Source organism: Microcaecilia unicolor, chromosome 1 (assembly GCF_901765095.1).
Source record: "Microcaecilia unicolor chromosome 1, aMicUni1.1, whole genome shotgun sequence".
NCBI classification, from domain to species: Eukaryota; Metazoa; Chordata; class Amphibia; order Gymnophiona; family Siphonopidae; genus Microcaecilia; species Microcaecilia unicolor.
The window spans coordinates 382,974,449-382,988,940 of record NC_044031.1 but is presented as its reverse complement, the minus strand read 5'-3'; the positions used below and the strand labels follow the sequence as shown (position 1 = coordinate 382,988,940).

The window sequence follows — 14,492 nt, the reverse complement described above, 5'->3', positions numbered from 1 at the left end:
GTTTAGCTGACACCAGTGACGGCGAAACGCGCTGTGATTGGCTGAGAGAGACCTGGAGGAGGGGCATAATCAAAAGTGCTGTTATAAGTACATCAATATATATAAATGGCGAGTGTCGTACTCACTCGCAAATGCGCAGTAGAGACCCTCTCTGCCCCGCCCCCGCGTCAATACGTGATGACGAGGGCTGAACAGAGAGGGTCTCTACTGCGCATTTGCGAGGGACACCGCCGTCGCTAACGCTCTCCCCACCCGGAGTCGCCGCCGCAACCCACCTTCCACTCGGTCGGGCCCTCGCTCCGCTATTGAAACAGCGAGGGCACGCAGCACACAGCTCTGCTGAGCTGCCGTTGGCCTTCCTTCTTCTTCTCTGCCTGTGTCCTGCCCTCGACGACGTTACGTCACACAAGGGCGGGACACAGGCAGAGAAGAAGGAAGGCCACGGCAGCTCAGCAGTAGAGCTGTGTGCTGCGTGCCCTCGCTGTTTCAATAGTGGAGCGAGGGCCTGACCGGATGGAAGGTGGGTGGCGACGGCTCCTGGTGGGGGGGGGGGGGACGAACTCGGAGGGGGAGTGGCAGCGGCGAACTTGGCGGTGGGGTGGGGGGCATTTCAACCCCCCCCCCTCCTATACTAGCCCGTTTTTACGGGCTGAACGGCTAGTAAGTACATAAGTAATGCCACACTGGGCAAAGACTAAGGGTCCATCGAGCCCAGCATCCTGTCCACGACAGCGGCCAATCCAGGCCAAGGGCACCTGGCAAGCTTCCCAAATGTACAAACATTCTATACATGTTATTCCTGGAATTGTGGATTTTTCCCATTTAGTAGTGGTTTATGGACTTGTCCTTTAAGAAACCGTCTAACCCCTTTTTAAACTCTGCTAAGCTAACCGCCTTCGCCATGTTCTCCGGCAACGAATTCCAGAGTTTAATTACGCATTGGGTGAAGAAACGTTTTCTCCGATTTATTTTAAATTTACTACACTGTAGTTTCATCGCATGCCCCCTAGTCCTAGTCTTTTTGGAAAGCGTGTACAGACGCTTCACATCCACCTGTTCCACTCCACTCATTATTTTATATACCTCTATCATGTCTCCCCTCAGCCGTCTCTTCTCCAAGCTGAAAAGCCCTAGCCTCCTTAATCTTTCTTCATAGGGAAATCGTCCCATCCCCTTTATCATTTTAGTCGCCCTTCGCTGCACCTTTTCCAATTCTACTATATCTTTCTTGAGATGCGGCAACCAGAATTGAACACAATACTCAAGGTGCGGTCGCACCATGGAGCGATACAATGGCATTATAACATCCTCACACCTGTTTTCCATAACTTTCCTAATAATACCCAACATTCTATTTGCTTTTCAGCAGCACACTGAGCAGAAGGTTTCAGTGTATTATTGATGACGACACCCAGATCCCTTTCTTGGTCCGTAACTCCTAACGTGGAACCTTGCATGACGTAGCTATAATTCGGGTTCTTTTTTCTCACATGCATCACCTTGCACTTACTCACATTAAACATCATCTGCCATTTAGCCGCCTAGTCTCCCAGTCTCGTAAGGTCCTTCTGTAATTTTCACAATCCTGTCGCAAGTTAACGACTTTGAATAACTTTGTGTCATCAGCAAATTTAATTACCTCGCTAGTTACTCCCATCTCTAAATCATTTATAAATATATTAAAAAGCAGCGGTCTTAGCACAGACCCCTGAGGAACCCCACTAACTACCCTTCTCCATTGTGAATACTGCCCATTTAACCCCACTCTCTGTTTCCTATCCTTCAACCAATTTTTAATCCACAATAGGACATTTCCTCCTATCCCATGACCCTCCAATTTCCTCTGTAGCCTTTCATGAGGTACCTTGTCAAACGCCTTTTGAAAATCCAGATACACAATATCAACCGGCTCCCCTTTGTCCACATGTTTGTTTACTCCTTCAAAGAATTGAAGTAAATTGGTCAGGCATGATTTCCCCACACAAAAGCCGTGCTGACTTGGTCTCAGTAATCCATGTCCTTGGATGTACTCTGTAATTTTGTTTTTGATAATAGTCTCTACCATTTTCCCCGGCACCGACGTCAGACTCACCAGTCTATAATTTCCCGGATCTCCCCTGGAACCTTTTTTAAAAATTGGCGTTACATTGACCACCCTCCAATCTTCCGGTACCACACTCGAATTTAAGGATAAATTGCATATCACTAACAGTAGCTCCGCAAGCTCATTTTTCAGTTCTATCAGTACTCTAGGATGAATACCATCCGGTCCAGGAGATTTGCTACTCTTCAGTTTGCTGAACTGCCCCATTACGTCCTCCAGGTTTACCGTGAAGTCAATAAGTTTCTCCGACTCATCAGCTTGAAATACCATTTCCGACATCGGTATCCCACTATTAATGCTCCCTTTGTTGTTTACTGGCTCAGCAGAAAGAAGCAGCAGGTGATTAGAACTCCCGCCCATGAGAGATAGCAGCCCCTCTCCCCTTATCACAACCTCAGAGCAGCTGGGAGCAATGATATACACAGACCTTTTTTTTTTTGGGGGGGTTTTTTTGAGTGAAGGACGTCCATAAAGAACGTCCTTGGCATGCGCAGAGCAGCCAGCATAACGCTTGGCTGCTCTGCGCATGCTCGACCAGCCGACTGGCTTCCGAGGGCGTAGAGAATGCAAGTGAGCTACAACGAGCAGCTCATTTGCATTCCATTTCCTTGATGCATGGCTGTTCCCTACCGATTCGCTATGGAATTGATAAGGGAAGGGCTTTAACGATTTTTTTAGTGCATCTACCCCTGAGTCTGGTTTGAAAACCAACTCCTTAAGGTTTCATCTAAGTGTAATCACTGCTTCCTTTTCATCAAGCAGATGAAGCCATTACGTGTGGGTTGTGTCCATCAACCAGCAGGGGGAGATAGAGAGCACTCAACTTTTCACAGTGCCTCATGGCCAGCTAGCTCAACTGCCTCTTTAGTATTCTCTATCTCCCCAAGCAGGGTGGCTGCAGGTTCTTCGAGCTCCATCAAAAATCTGCCTGGGGGTGGCTCCTGGCTTGCCAGTTGTTAGCCGGGGTGTTAGAGGCTATAGCAGCTTCACTTTGAAGGCACATAGGTCAGCCCTTTCCCTGCCTTACCCATGCCCCCGTAGATGTGGATATATTAGCTTGCTTTTCCCTGTCCTTTCCCACTCAGTGGATGCAGGCACATTGGTTCGCCTTTCCCACTTATCTGAGCCTTCGGAGTGATTTATTTACCTCTTTTGCCTCTGCTTTCCTCACAGCGTTAAAATAAATAAATAATTAAAGTCGCATCGCGCTTTAGTGCAGCGATCTTGGAAAAGAGGTTTTTTTCTTGAGATTCTTCTGCAGGACCGGAGCTGTGATACTCGGTCTAGTGCGGTAAGAGTGTTTTCTGACTCCTCCGGGGTGGGCCCGCGATCGGGACGTTTTTGGCGTGAACCGCCATTTTTGAATTTTACCGCCGTTTTCAGCGATGGCTGCGGAGACTGTAAAGCGCTGTTCTAAATGTGGCAAGCGCAAATCAGCAGCGGGGCTTTGTAATTCGTGCTGTACAGATGGTAGAGCTGGCCTGAGCATGGCGAGCGGCGATCTTTCGCGCTCTGAGCTGGCAGCGGATGCCATTTTGGATTTTCCACATGGTGCAGCCTCCGTTGCGACGGAGAGCCCTGAATCCGGGGGGGGGGGGGGTGTCCTCTGAGTGAGGCTAATAATAGAGCTGATAGCCCTGGGCAGGATCCGGGCGGTCAGGGAGCGATTTTCTCCCCTGATTTTGTTTTAATGCTGCATAGGGCATACATGCTTAAAAGAGCTCTTCCACAGGGATCTTCGGACCCTCTGGCTGCCCCCCCCAGTGGATCCTTTCCTTTTGGAGTTGGCTTTGCCTGTTTCTTATCCTCCTGATAAACGCAGAAGGGCTAATTCCCCTTCTGAGTGTGACGCACCCCCCCCCCCCCCCCCCCCCCCCCCCCCCCCCGTGGTCGGATTCTGAGGGGTCTGGCAGAACTTCTTGGGCTGAGGAGCCAGAGTCGGGTGCAGAATTGCCATAGGAGCTTGATGATCCGTCTGCGGTGAGGATTTTCCACCGCGAGGAGCTGCCAGCGCTTATTTCAGATGCCTTACAAGCCCTCTCGATTGAAGATCCTGGGAGTGGCACAGCCTCCTCTGTTAATCCAAGGATGGCTAGTACCAGAAAGCCTGCTCGAGCCTTTCCTTTGCATGACTCCATCCAAGAGCTTATTTCGGCTCAATGGGCTGACCCCGAGGGACCTTTGAAGGTTGCCAGGGCTATGGGGCAATTATACCCTCTGAGTGAGGAACATTTGGCTCGCTTTGCAATGCCTAAAGTGGATGCCCTGGTCACGGCTGTGACAAAGAGAACTACCCTCCCTGTTGAAGGAGGTGTTGCCCTGAAGGATATTAAAGACCGCAGGCTTGATTCAGCTCTGAAGCGGTCCTTTGATTTGGCAGGTCTCACTGTTCGGGCATCTGCATGCAGTTGTTATGCTGCTAGAGCCTGCCTGGCTTGGTTACAGCAGGCAGTGGAACAGCCCGGTGATGGAACGGAGACCTTATCTGAAGTTGCTCCGCAGATGGAGTTGGCCTTGTCCTTTTTGGCTGATGCCCTTTATGATATGGTCAGAGCTTCGGCTAAACAAATGGCTGTAGCAGTGGCGGCTCGCCGCACTCTTTGGATACGACATTGGGCGACGGACATGGCCTCTAAGCAAAGGTTGGTGAAGTTGCCCTTTCAAGGCCTTCTCCTGTTTGGTGAGGAGCTGGAAAACATTGTTAAAGGCCTGGGGGATTCCAAACCTCAGCGCTTGCCCGAAGATAGGCCGAAGCCTTCCTCTAAGGGTCAGGCGGTCCGCTCCTCTTACAGACCTCGCTTCCGTGAAGCTAGAAGGTACCGCCCGGGGCGTGCTGCTGGGTTCACTTCTCGTGCCCGCTTTCAGCAGAGAAACGCCTTTCGCTCGGACAAACGTTCCGCAGCTGCCGGTTCAAGGCCTGGAGTTCAGGGGCGACCCTCTCAATGATGGTGTGCCGGCCCCCTCCTCGTTTCCTGTCATCGGAGGAAGACTTTCCCTCTTTTTCGAGGAGTGGGCCAAAATCTCCGCAGATCAGTGGGTCTTGGACCTGATCAGAGACTGATACTGAATAGAATTTGATGCCCCAGTGAGAGACGTGTTTGTGGAGTCCCGATGCGGTTCTGCCGCCAAACGGGCGGCGGTAGAGGAGACTTTGCACAGTCTGTGCCAGATAGGGGCTGTGACACCGGTGCCTCCTGCCGAACAAGGTCTAGGCCGCTACTCCATTTACTTTGTGGTGCCACGAAAAGGCGGGTCTTTTCGCCCGATCCTGGACTTAAAAGAGCCAAACAAGTCCTTAAGAGTGCGGCATTTTCACATGGAAACCCTGCGCTCTGTCATTGCGGCGGTACAGCCAGGAGAGTTTCTCACGTCTCTGGACCTGAAAGAAGCTTACTTGCACATACCAATTTGGCCCCCACACCAGAAGTTTCTGCGGTTTGCGGTGTTGGGAAAACATTTCCAGTTTCGGGCCTTGCCTTTTGGCCTCGCCACAGCTCCCCGAACCTTCTCCAAGGTAATGGTGGTAGTAGCTGCCTTTCTCAGGCGAGAGGGTATCCTCGAAGAACATCTGCTACAGATGAGTAACTTTGCTTTGTCGTACCTCTTCCTGTGTTTGCTTCATAAGACAAGTTCTTCCTGCCTGGATTTCTCTCAAGGTTATTACAATAACTCTGTAATGCAGTCCCAGAACTGCTGATTGCAGAAATATATTTATAGCTCAACCTCAATACCCTTGGAACAGACGCAGCTTTGAAGGTTAACAGAAATGTCATTCTTGTCTTATGAAGTACATTTTAGGATTACTCAAACGTTTTGTTTTCCGGCAAATATGCCACAGGGCCTTTCATAATTGCTACTCCATAGGAAAATGTTTCAGTTAATTTACTGCTGTCTATCAGCAGTTCAGCATATACTCTACCTGCTGCTGTTGGAACCATTGGAGAATGGAATAAATACTGATCATTGCTAATTGTGTAATACCTTCTGCATGGATGTGTTTAAGTTGGGAATATTTTTAGCCTGACTAATCGAAGCTTGCACTTTTAGATTGTATTATGCTTGCAATTATAATGTCAGTTCAGTGCCTCCTGCGTTGCAGATGTTAGGGAAACACTCCACTCTACAACAGAATCTCTGCTTCATAATGACCAATAAGTAACTACTCAACTCTTCACAAACACCCTTCTGCTATAAAAACACTCCACCCTTTTACAGCATCCCTTTTGTTTTGTGGTATCTTTTATTTATTTCGTGTTTCAATGTTTTTTTTACTGATGACATATCTGCTCAAGTACTGCAATTAGAACCAACAGAAATTTTTAGAATAGAACACCAGTAATCAAACATACAGGATCCAACAACAGTGGTAGAAACAGCCATCAAATTTTTCTAACAAATTAACCCCCCCCATCCCCACTGAACCCATGAGTCTCTACAGTAAGTAAAAAGAACACTAGGAAATAGTAAAATCCACACCAAAGATAAACTGGTATGGCAGAAGGACTATAATCTTATGACCCCCCCTCCATCTGATAGGTATCCTTGAAACGAACAGAATGATTCTCTTAGCTCCCCCCCCCCCCCCCAACCAAAAAAAAGGTGAAAGGCTGACAAGAGTCCTCCTACTCCTTATAGAGTATTCAGTATCCTGCTGCAGGCTTTCAGAGACAAAGATTGAATATATGTGCCCCACACCACCAGAAAGGCCCTTTTCCGTCGTGGGTATGAACCCACCAGTCTTTTTCAAACAGCATCAAAGAGTGTAGTTGGTTCCTCCACATCCAATAAGACGGCGAGTCCGACACCACTCAGACCCCCAGTATGACTTTTTTTTCCCACCTCAACTTTTATTTTATTCTATTTTTAACATTCTTATTCCTCCCATTTTGGTCAGGGCCTAGACAATTTGTCCATTTGGGTTGGGTGTGAAAGTGTTAATCTCCATGTATTTATTTATTTATTTATTTATTTGGGTTTAGCTCACATCTTTTTCAGTAGTAGCTCAAGGTGAGTTACATTCAGGCACACTGGGTATTTCTCTGTCCCTGTCCCTGGAGGGCTCACAATCCAAGTTTGTACCTGAGGCAATGGAGGGTTAAATGACTTGCCCAAGATCACAAGGAGCAGCAGTGGGATTTGAACCGGCCACCTCTGGATGTTAAAACTGGTGCTCTAACCATTAGGCTACTCAAACAAAGGCTAAGCATGCATGCATACCTTACATGTGCATATTACTTCTTGACCTTTCTAACTAAGATCACATCATCTCTGGGTAGTAGGAATAGTGGTTGACAAGCCTTTTGCATGTTATGACATCCTGTTACCAAAAGAATCATCTGATTGGGTTCTGAAGTGTGACTTGAGGAGTCAGCTGATCTGCGCACTCAGAGAGCTTTTAACTGGCACAGACTATGTTTAAATGTTCTTGGCATGACCCTTCACAGTTGTGAAGTATTCCCAGTATTCCCAGAAAATTGAACTTTTGTTCTGGATTTAGCTTTTGAAAGTTAACCCATTACAATCATACCTTATTATGGACCTGCATACTGTAAGTGCTGTAGATTGGAACAGGCTATGATTATACTCAACTGTTCACTACAGAACTTGTTGTGCAGCCCTCATGCATCAGTTTTTTCATGACCATCTTACTCCCTTCCTGTTTCATTATTGGCTTCAGTGAAGCAGTATCGCCCAATGCTTCCCTTGATGGGCAGCGTACTGAGCAGTTCAGAAGGTGCTTTGGCTTAGGATAGGTCATTAGCCCCAGGTAGATTTTATGCTGCATTGTACTGCTTCAGGAGGAAGTGTTAAACCACACACTTATACATTTCTAGTTCATAGGTATTTTGCCTATCTTGCTTTCCTGTTTATGTAAAAGTAAGCAAACACCCACAGAAGGTGAACTCTCCACAGGAAAACCAATGAAAGGCAAAACACACAGTGGATCCAAAAAAGTCCTCTCACAATGAGTGTCTTCCTGAACAAGGTCTTTATTAACAGTAGCAGAAATGACCCGACACGTGACGTGTTTCGGCCGTGAGGCCTGCGTCAGGGGTCTATAAAATAATATAATATACAAAGACATGCATAAAAATACAATTATAATTAAAACCATGAATAAAAACTTGAGCATACATATACAATTTCTTGTACAAATTTAGACAAATAAACATCAGAATGAAAGATGCAAAATATATATAATAAAAAATATGATAAAAATATAAGAGTATATGACTTTAAAAGAATAGAGAATATTGAATTATATAAAAATATGAAATTATACCACATAGAGATAATGAGGACAAGGCATGAAATAAAATACACAACATGATGAAGTATAAATATAGAGGACATACCTAGTATTATCTGTAGAAAAAAGTACCTTGTAGATCAGATGAACAAAATAGCACTAAAGCTGCTAACAACGATATCTATAATAAATATGTAAACGAAGGCATAAATCACTACATCCTCTCCATACATACATATACAACAAAATGAAATGATACATTTGCTGATTCATTTGGCAGCCGTGCCTTGTTTTCATTTTCATTTTTTTTATTTTTATTTTCATACCCATGTGGTCTTCTTCATTATTCTCCATCATCAATACACACCTTTTTTTGGGATCCCTGTCCATATATTCTATGTTTCACTTTTTTCAGTATCATTTCATTTTGTTGTATATGTATGTATGGAGAGGATGTAGTGATTTATGCCTTCGTTTACATATTTATTATAGATATCGTTGTTAGCAGCTTTAGTGCTATTTTGTTCATCTGATCTACAAGGTACTTTTTTCTACAGATAATACTAGGTATGTCCTCTATATTTATACTTCATCATGTTGTGTATTTTATTTCATGCCTTGTCCTCATTATCTCTATGTGGTATAATTTCATATTTTTATATAATTCAATATTCTCTATTCTTTTAAAGTCATATACTCTTATATTTTTATCATATTTTTTATTATATATATTTTGCATCTTTCATTCTGATGTTTTATTTGTCTAAATTTGTACAAGAAATTGTATATGTATGCTCAAGTTTTTATTCATGGTTTTAATTATAATTGTATTTTTATGCATGTCTTTGTATATTATATTATTTTATAGACCCCTGACGCAGGCCTCACGGCCGAAACACGTCACGTGTCGGGTCATTTCTGCTACTGTTAATAAAGACCTTGTTCAGGAAGACACTCATTATGTAAAAGTAAGGCCTGAACTACTTGGTTTCCCTGTGAGCTGCTATTCTATGCAGATCCCTTTGTTAAAAGATGATTTACTGAGAGATGCTCAAACGGGCAGGAGGGATCTCTAGAGGAGATGGAATCAAAAGTCATATCATTTCTGTTTTAATTTCTGGTCTCTGTTGTGCGCTCTGAGGGGCCAGTGTAATAAGCTGCACTAACCATTAGTGCTAGAGTTTACTTCTAATTTTCCCATGCTAATCGTAGAGTTTTTTTTTTTAAAGCACAGAAAATCAAAACAAAACCCACTACGCTAAAGGATAGTGCAGCGGGCATCCAGAAGACTGAAACCAATAATTGCTCATGATGTTAAAAAAAAGTGCCAAAATTTGGCAGTGTGTTTTAATTTGGGTAGTGCTGAATCTTTAATCCAGTTCAGGGTTGGAGTAAAGAGGTGTGGGAGCAAAAGGTCATCCTGGGTGATGTACAGCACTTCACCTTGGATGACTGACTCTCTGTTCAGCCTGAGCCCTGATAGCCCAAGAGCGAGAAGAAAATACTTTTTCTCCTTCTACCCTCTTTCCAGGGTTTTCTGGGTCTGGAAGGCCCTCAGTCAGAGAGCCTCCATACTGCAGCTTCTCATCTAGTCCCCTCCCCAACCTACCCACTGTGGACTTGTACTAATTACCTAGTCCCAGGAGGGCCTCCAAGATCGAACTTCTACTGCTTCCATCTTCCAAAATGGTGGAGCCTGATCCCTATCAGTATGTAGAGATGTACTTCTAGGGGTCAGCTTGTCAGCTAAGGGAGTACTTACCTTATTTGGCAAACTGACCACTAGGGGTGGGTTTCAACATACTGCTAGGGGTCAGGCACCACCATTTTGAAAGATGGTGGTGGTTGGAGCAGTATGCCATTGGTCGCTTTCCCAGTAAGTATCATTGGTCTTCAGGGGATAGGGTGCTGCATCACCAGAGCCATGCTTAGTGCCCTAACCTGGGTGCCTTGAGTTAGGGGTGACCAGCCACAGTCTCTATGATAAAGCAGCATTGCAAATATTACACCAGTCCTTAGAACACACTTTGTTAGGAAATGAGAACAAGTTGGACTGTTTCAAATCCCTTTGCAGAGACTACATGCTTATAAAATACCTCACCTTGATCAGATATGCAGCTAATGGATAGAGCCTTACCAAATGCTAAACAAATGACCTTAAATTAGAAATAGAAATATTCAGACAGAAAATGAACTGAGAATTCTAAGAAGCCAGACTTTTCCTGCAGCACAATACCAAGGAAATAGAAATGCATCTCCTTCTGTACTGTGCAAATTCAAAGATGTCAGAGATTCCTCTCATTCAGATTCCCAAAGCTAGCACATTCATATCACTAAAGCAAAACTAAATTATTCTTATACATTTATTTCTGGGTGGCTGAGCTCTGTAGCCTATGGGGCTTATTTTCGAAAGAGAAGGACATCCATCTTTTGACATAAATCTGAAGATGGACGTCCTCCCAGGGACATCCAAATTGGTATAATCGAAGCTCAATTTAGGACGTCTTCAACTGCACTCCGTTGCAAGGATGGCCAAAGTTCAAGGGGGTGTGTCGGAAGTGTAGCGAAGGCGGGACTTGGGCATGCCTAACAGTTGGACGTCCTTCACCCATAATCGAAAAAAAGAAGGATGTCCCTGGCGAACGTTTTCACCTGGTCATGTTTTTCTTACAATCAAGGCACAAAAAGGTGCCTGAAATGACCAGATGACCACCGGAGGGAATCGGGGATGACCTCCCGTTACTTCTCCAGTGGTCACTAACCCCCTCCCACCCTCAAAAAATATTTTTCAAAATATTGATTGCCAGCCTCTATGCCAGCCTCAGATGTCATACTTAGGTCCATGACAGGAGTATGCAGGTCTCTGGAACAGTTTTAGTGGGTACTTGAGTGCACTTCAGACAGGTGGACCCAGGCCCATACCCCCTCTACCTGTTACGTTTGTGGAGGAAACAGCGAGCCCTCCAAAACCCACCAGAAACCCACTATGCCCACATCTGGGTGCCCCCATTCACCTGTAAAGGCTATTGTAGTGGTGTACAGTTGGAGGTAGGGGGGTTTGGGGGGCTCAGCACACAAGGTAAGGGAGCTATGTACCTGAGAGCAGTTTATGAAGTCTAGTGCAGTGCCCCCCTAGGGTGCCCGGTTGGTGTCCTAGCATGTGATGGGGACCAGTGCACTACAAATGCTGGCTCCTCCCATGACCAAATGCTTTGCATTTGGTTGTTTCTGAGATAGGTGTCCTTGGTTTCGAAAATCGCCGAAAATCAGAAATGTCCAAATTTAGGGACGACCAAATTTCAGGATTTGGACGTCCCTGACCGTATTATCAAAATGAAAGATGGACATCCATCTTCTTTTGAAAATACAGGTTTCCCCGCCCCTGGATCGGGACGTTTTGCGAGGACGTCCAAATCAAAATTTGGACGTCCCTTTTGAAAATGCCCCTCCACGTCTCTCACATGTTGCATGGGTTGAGCAATTATTTGCTGGCTGGAGCATGCACCTCCACTTTCTGCCATTGGCCCATAGGGATTGGCTTTAGAGACTTCTTCTCCTATGGCAGGCATGTGCTGCATATGTGCATTTGTAGTGTTCAGAGCCTGGGCGCTCTCATTAATACTTGTGGGCCATGAGTCAATCTTAATAGGCCACAGAATATCCCCTGAAAAAAAAAAAAAGCCTGGAATATACATAAACTAGGTCCCATTATAGATACTGTGAAAAGCTGACCTGTTTTCTGTGCCTGTAACACACCACTATAGAAGGGGGGGGGGGGTGATATGTAAATGTTTCTATTGTACAGACTTCAACATCTTCTATAATAAAACTCACCCTCAACGTTCTGAGGACACTGATGTCAGTGAAGCCAAGCCCTGACTTCTTCAAAAGGTTCGAAGGTTCGTGGTGGTGAAGCCACCAAAATCGCTCCGGGCCCCGCCCTCGAGGGCGGAGCAATGGAAGAACAACGAAGGGGTTGGCAGGGAGGGAGGCAGGGAGGCGTGGGGGGGTGGGAAATCGTTCCGGGCCCCGCCCTCGAGGGCGGAGCAATGGCAGAACAACGAAGGGGTTGGCAGGGAGGGAGGCAGGGAGGCGGGGGGGGGGGGGGAAATTGCTCTGGGCCCCGCCCTCGTGTCAAAAGTCATGACGTTGGGGGCGGAGCAATGGAAGAATAACGAAGGGGTTGGCCAGGGAGGGGGGGTGTTGGCGACGAACACCTTGCTAGCGCCCGTTTTATTTGATCTGAAACGGGCCTCTTTTACTAGTAATATAATAAGCCCCTTTAGGAGGACCTGGTAAAGTGATAAGATTATTATCTAAGCCTTTTTTTTACATACGCCCAAGTGCATGGGGTGACCTATGAGCTGAGGGCTGTCCTTTCCTGGCCTTTTGGCTGAGACTGAGAACCTGTACAATAAAAGGGAATGATGTCCTGCCCTGGGCTCTGTTTGGGACACAATGTTTACAACCACAGTTAAAGTAGGAGGACTTAAACGTCTGGTTTTTAAATCCAAGTACAAGAAGATAGCATTTCCATAACACAAGAAGCTGAAACACAAACAGAAATAAGCAGACCCAAAAGAAAAAGCCATAAAATTCTAGAACAAGGTCATGATATGAAGTTGGAAATAAGAATGCTCAAAGTAACTGAGGAAATATACTTTACAAAGAGGGCACTTAATGATCACAGAACAATCCAATCCAGTCATGCTTGGAATACGTACAAAGGACAATGGAGAAAGATGTTATTTGGCGATGGTCAGTGTTTTTATAAACACTGATCATCACCTGTGAATTCAGACCTGGATATTCAATGCTGAGCCAACAATGAGTATCTGGGACATCAGCAGTGCCTAAATGTTATGTGGCTATGGCCAGTATTCAGTGTCACAGCTGCACAGCTAACTTGGCAAAGATAGGACTGCTATTTAAGCAGTCCTAGTTGCCTGCTTAGCTATGTGCTTGTGTAACTCCCGACTCTGCCCCCTTACTGACCCCTCTACTGCCAGGACAGGGCCATGGTGGTCAGAGGGGACATTCAGTGGCACTGCCCAGTTGTGCTGCTGAACACACCTCTTGGCCGATTCAAGGAAGATTTATCCAGGCTGGAGCCTCTGTTGCCTGATTAAATCATTTTGAATATTGGGCCCATTATATATTTTAATATTCAAGATTTAGAGCCAAGTTATGGCATGTGGTGTGACTATATAAATGTGCAGTCTTTAGTGGGAGAGAGATGACTGGAAGTAGAGTAGAATGTATGGGTAAAGTGAGTGGCCCAATCAATCCATATCTGTATAAACTATTATGCTAAAATATTACTAAAACATGACAGACGTGGAACCTTTGTTTTTTCTGCCTTATTTCTTGATAGATCATTCTGGAAAACTATGCTTACCCTGGTGTGCTGCTCATTGGTACTGATTCTCACACCCCTAATGGAGGAGGCCTGGGTGGTATCTGTATTGGTGTGGGTGGAGCCGATGCAGTTGATGTCATGGCAGGAATCCCTTGGGAGCTGAAGTGCCCGAAGGTAAGGGAATGCATGGTGCAGGGGGGATTAAGTTTCAAGGTTAAAGTGCATGTGTGGCAAAATAAGAGTTTAAAGTGCTAATGTAAGTCCTTGGTTTTACCCTTGGCATGTGTTTTCCTGTGAAAACCACTTTTATTTAAAGACTGAGCAGTTAACCTGCAGGTGGCGTCCTGACTATATAGCTCAGGGGTGGGCAACCTCGGTCCTCGAGGGTCACAACCTAGTTGGATTTTCAGAATTTCCCCAATGAATATGCATGAGATCTATTTGCATGCACTGTCTCCATTGAATGCAAATAGATATAAGTACATAAGTGTTGCCATACTGGGACAGACCAAAGGTCCATCAAGCCCAGCATCCTCTTTCCAACTGTGGCCAATCCAGGTTACAAGTTACCTGGCAAGATTCCAAAACAGTACAATACATTTTATGCTGCTTATCCTAGAAATAAGCAGTGGATTTTCCCCAAGTCTATTTTAATAATGGCTTATGGACTTTTCTTTCAGGAAGCTATCCAAACCTTTTTTAAACCCCTCTAAGCTAACTACTTTTACTACATTCACTAGCAATGAACTCCAGAGCTTAATTGCACATTGAGTGAAGAA

General features: G+C 45.3%; 1 protein-coding gene across 1 annotated transcript in view; it reads left to right on the top strand.

The window, feature by feature from the left end:
* The window catches only part of LOC115481518 (aconitate hydratase, mitochondrial-like), a 73,830-nt gene extending 59,862 nt beyond the window's left edge, over positions 1-13,968 (top strand). The window contains exon 5 of the mRNA XM_030220755.1: positions 13,729-13,968. Within this exon, the coding sequence (XP_030076615.1) occupies positions 13,729-13,968 (240 nt within the window). The remainder of the gene's footprint in view (positions 1-13,728) is intronic.
* The last annotated feature ends 524 nt before the right edge of the window (positions 13,969-14,492 follow it).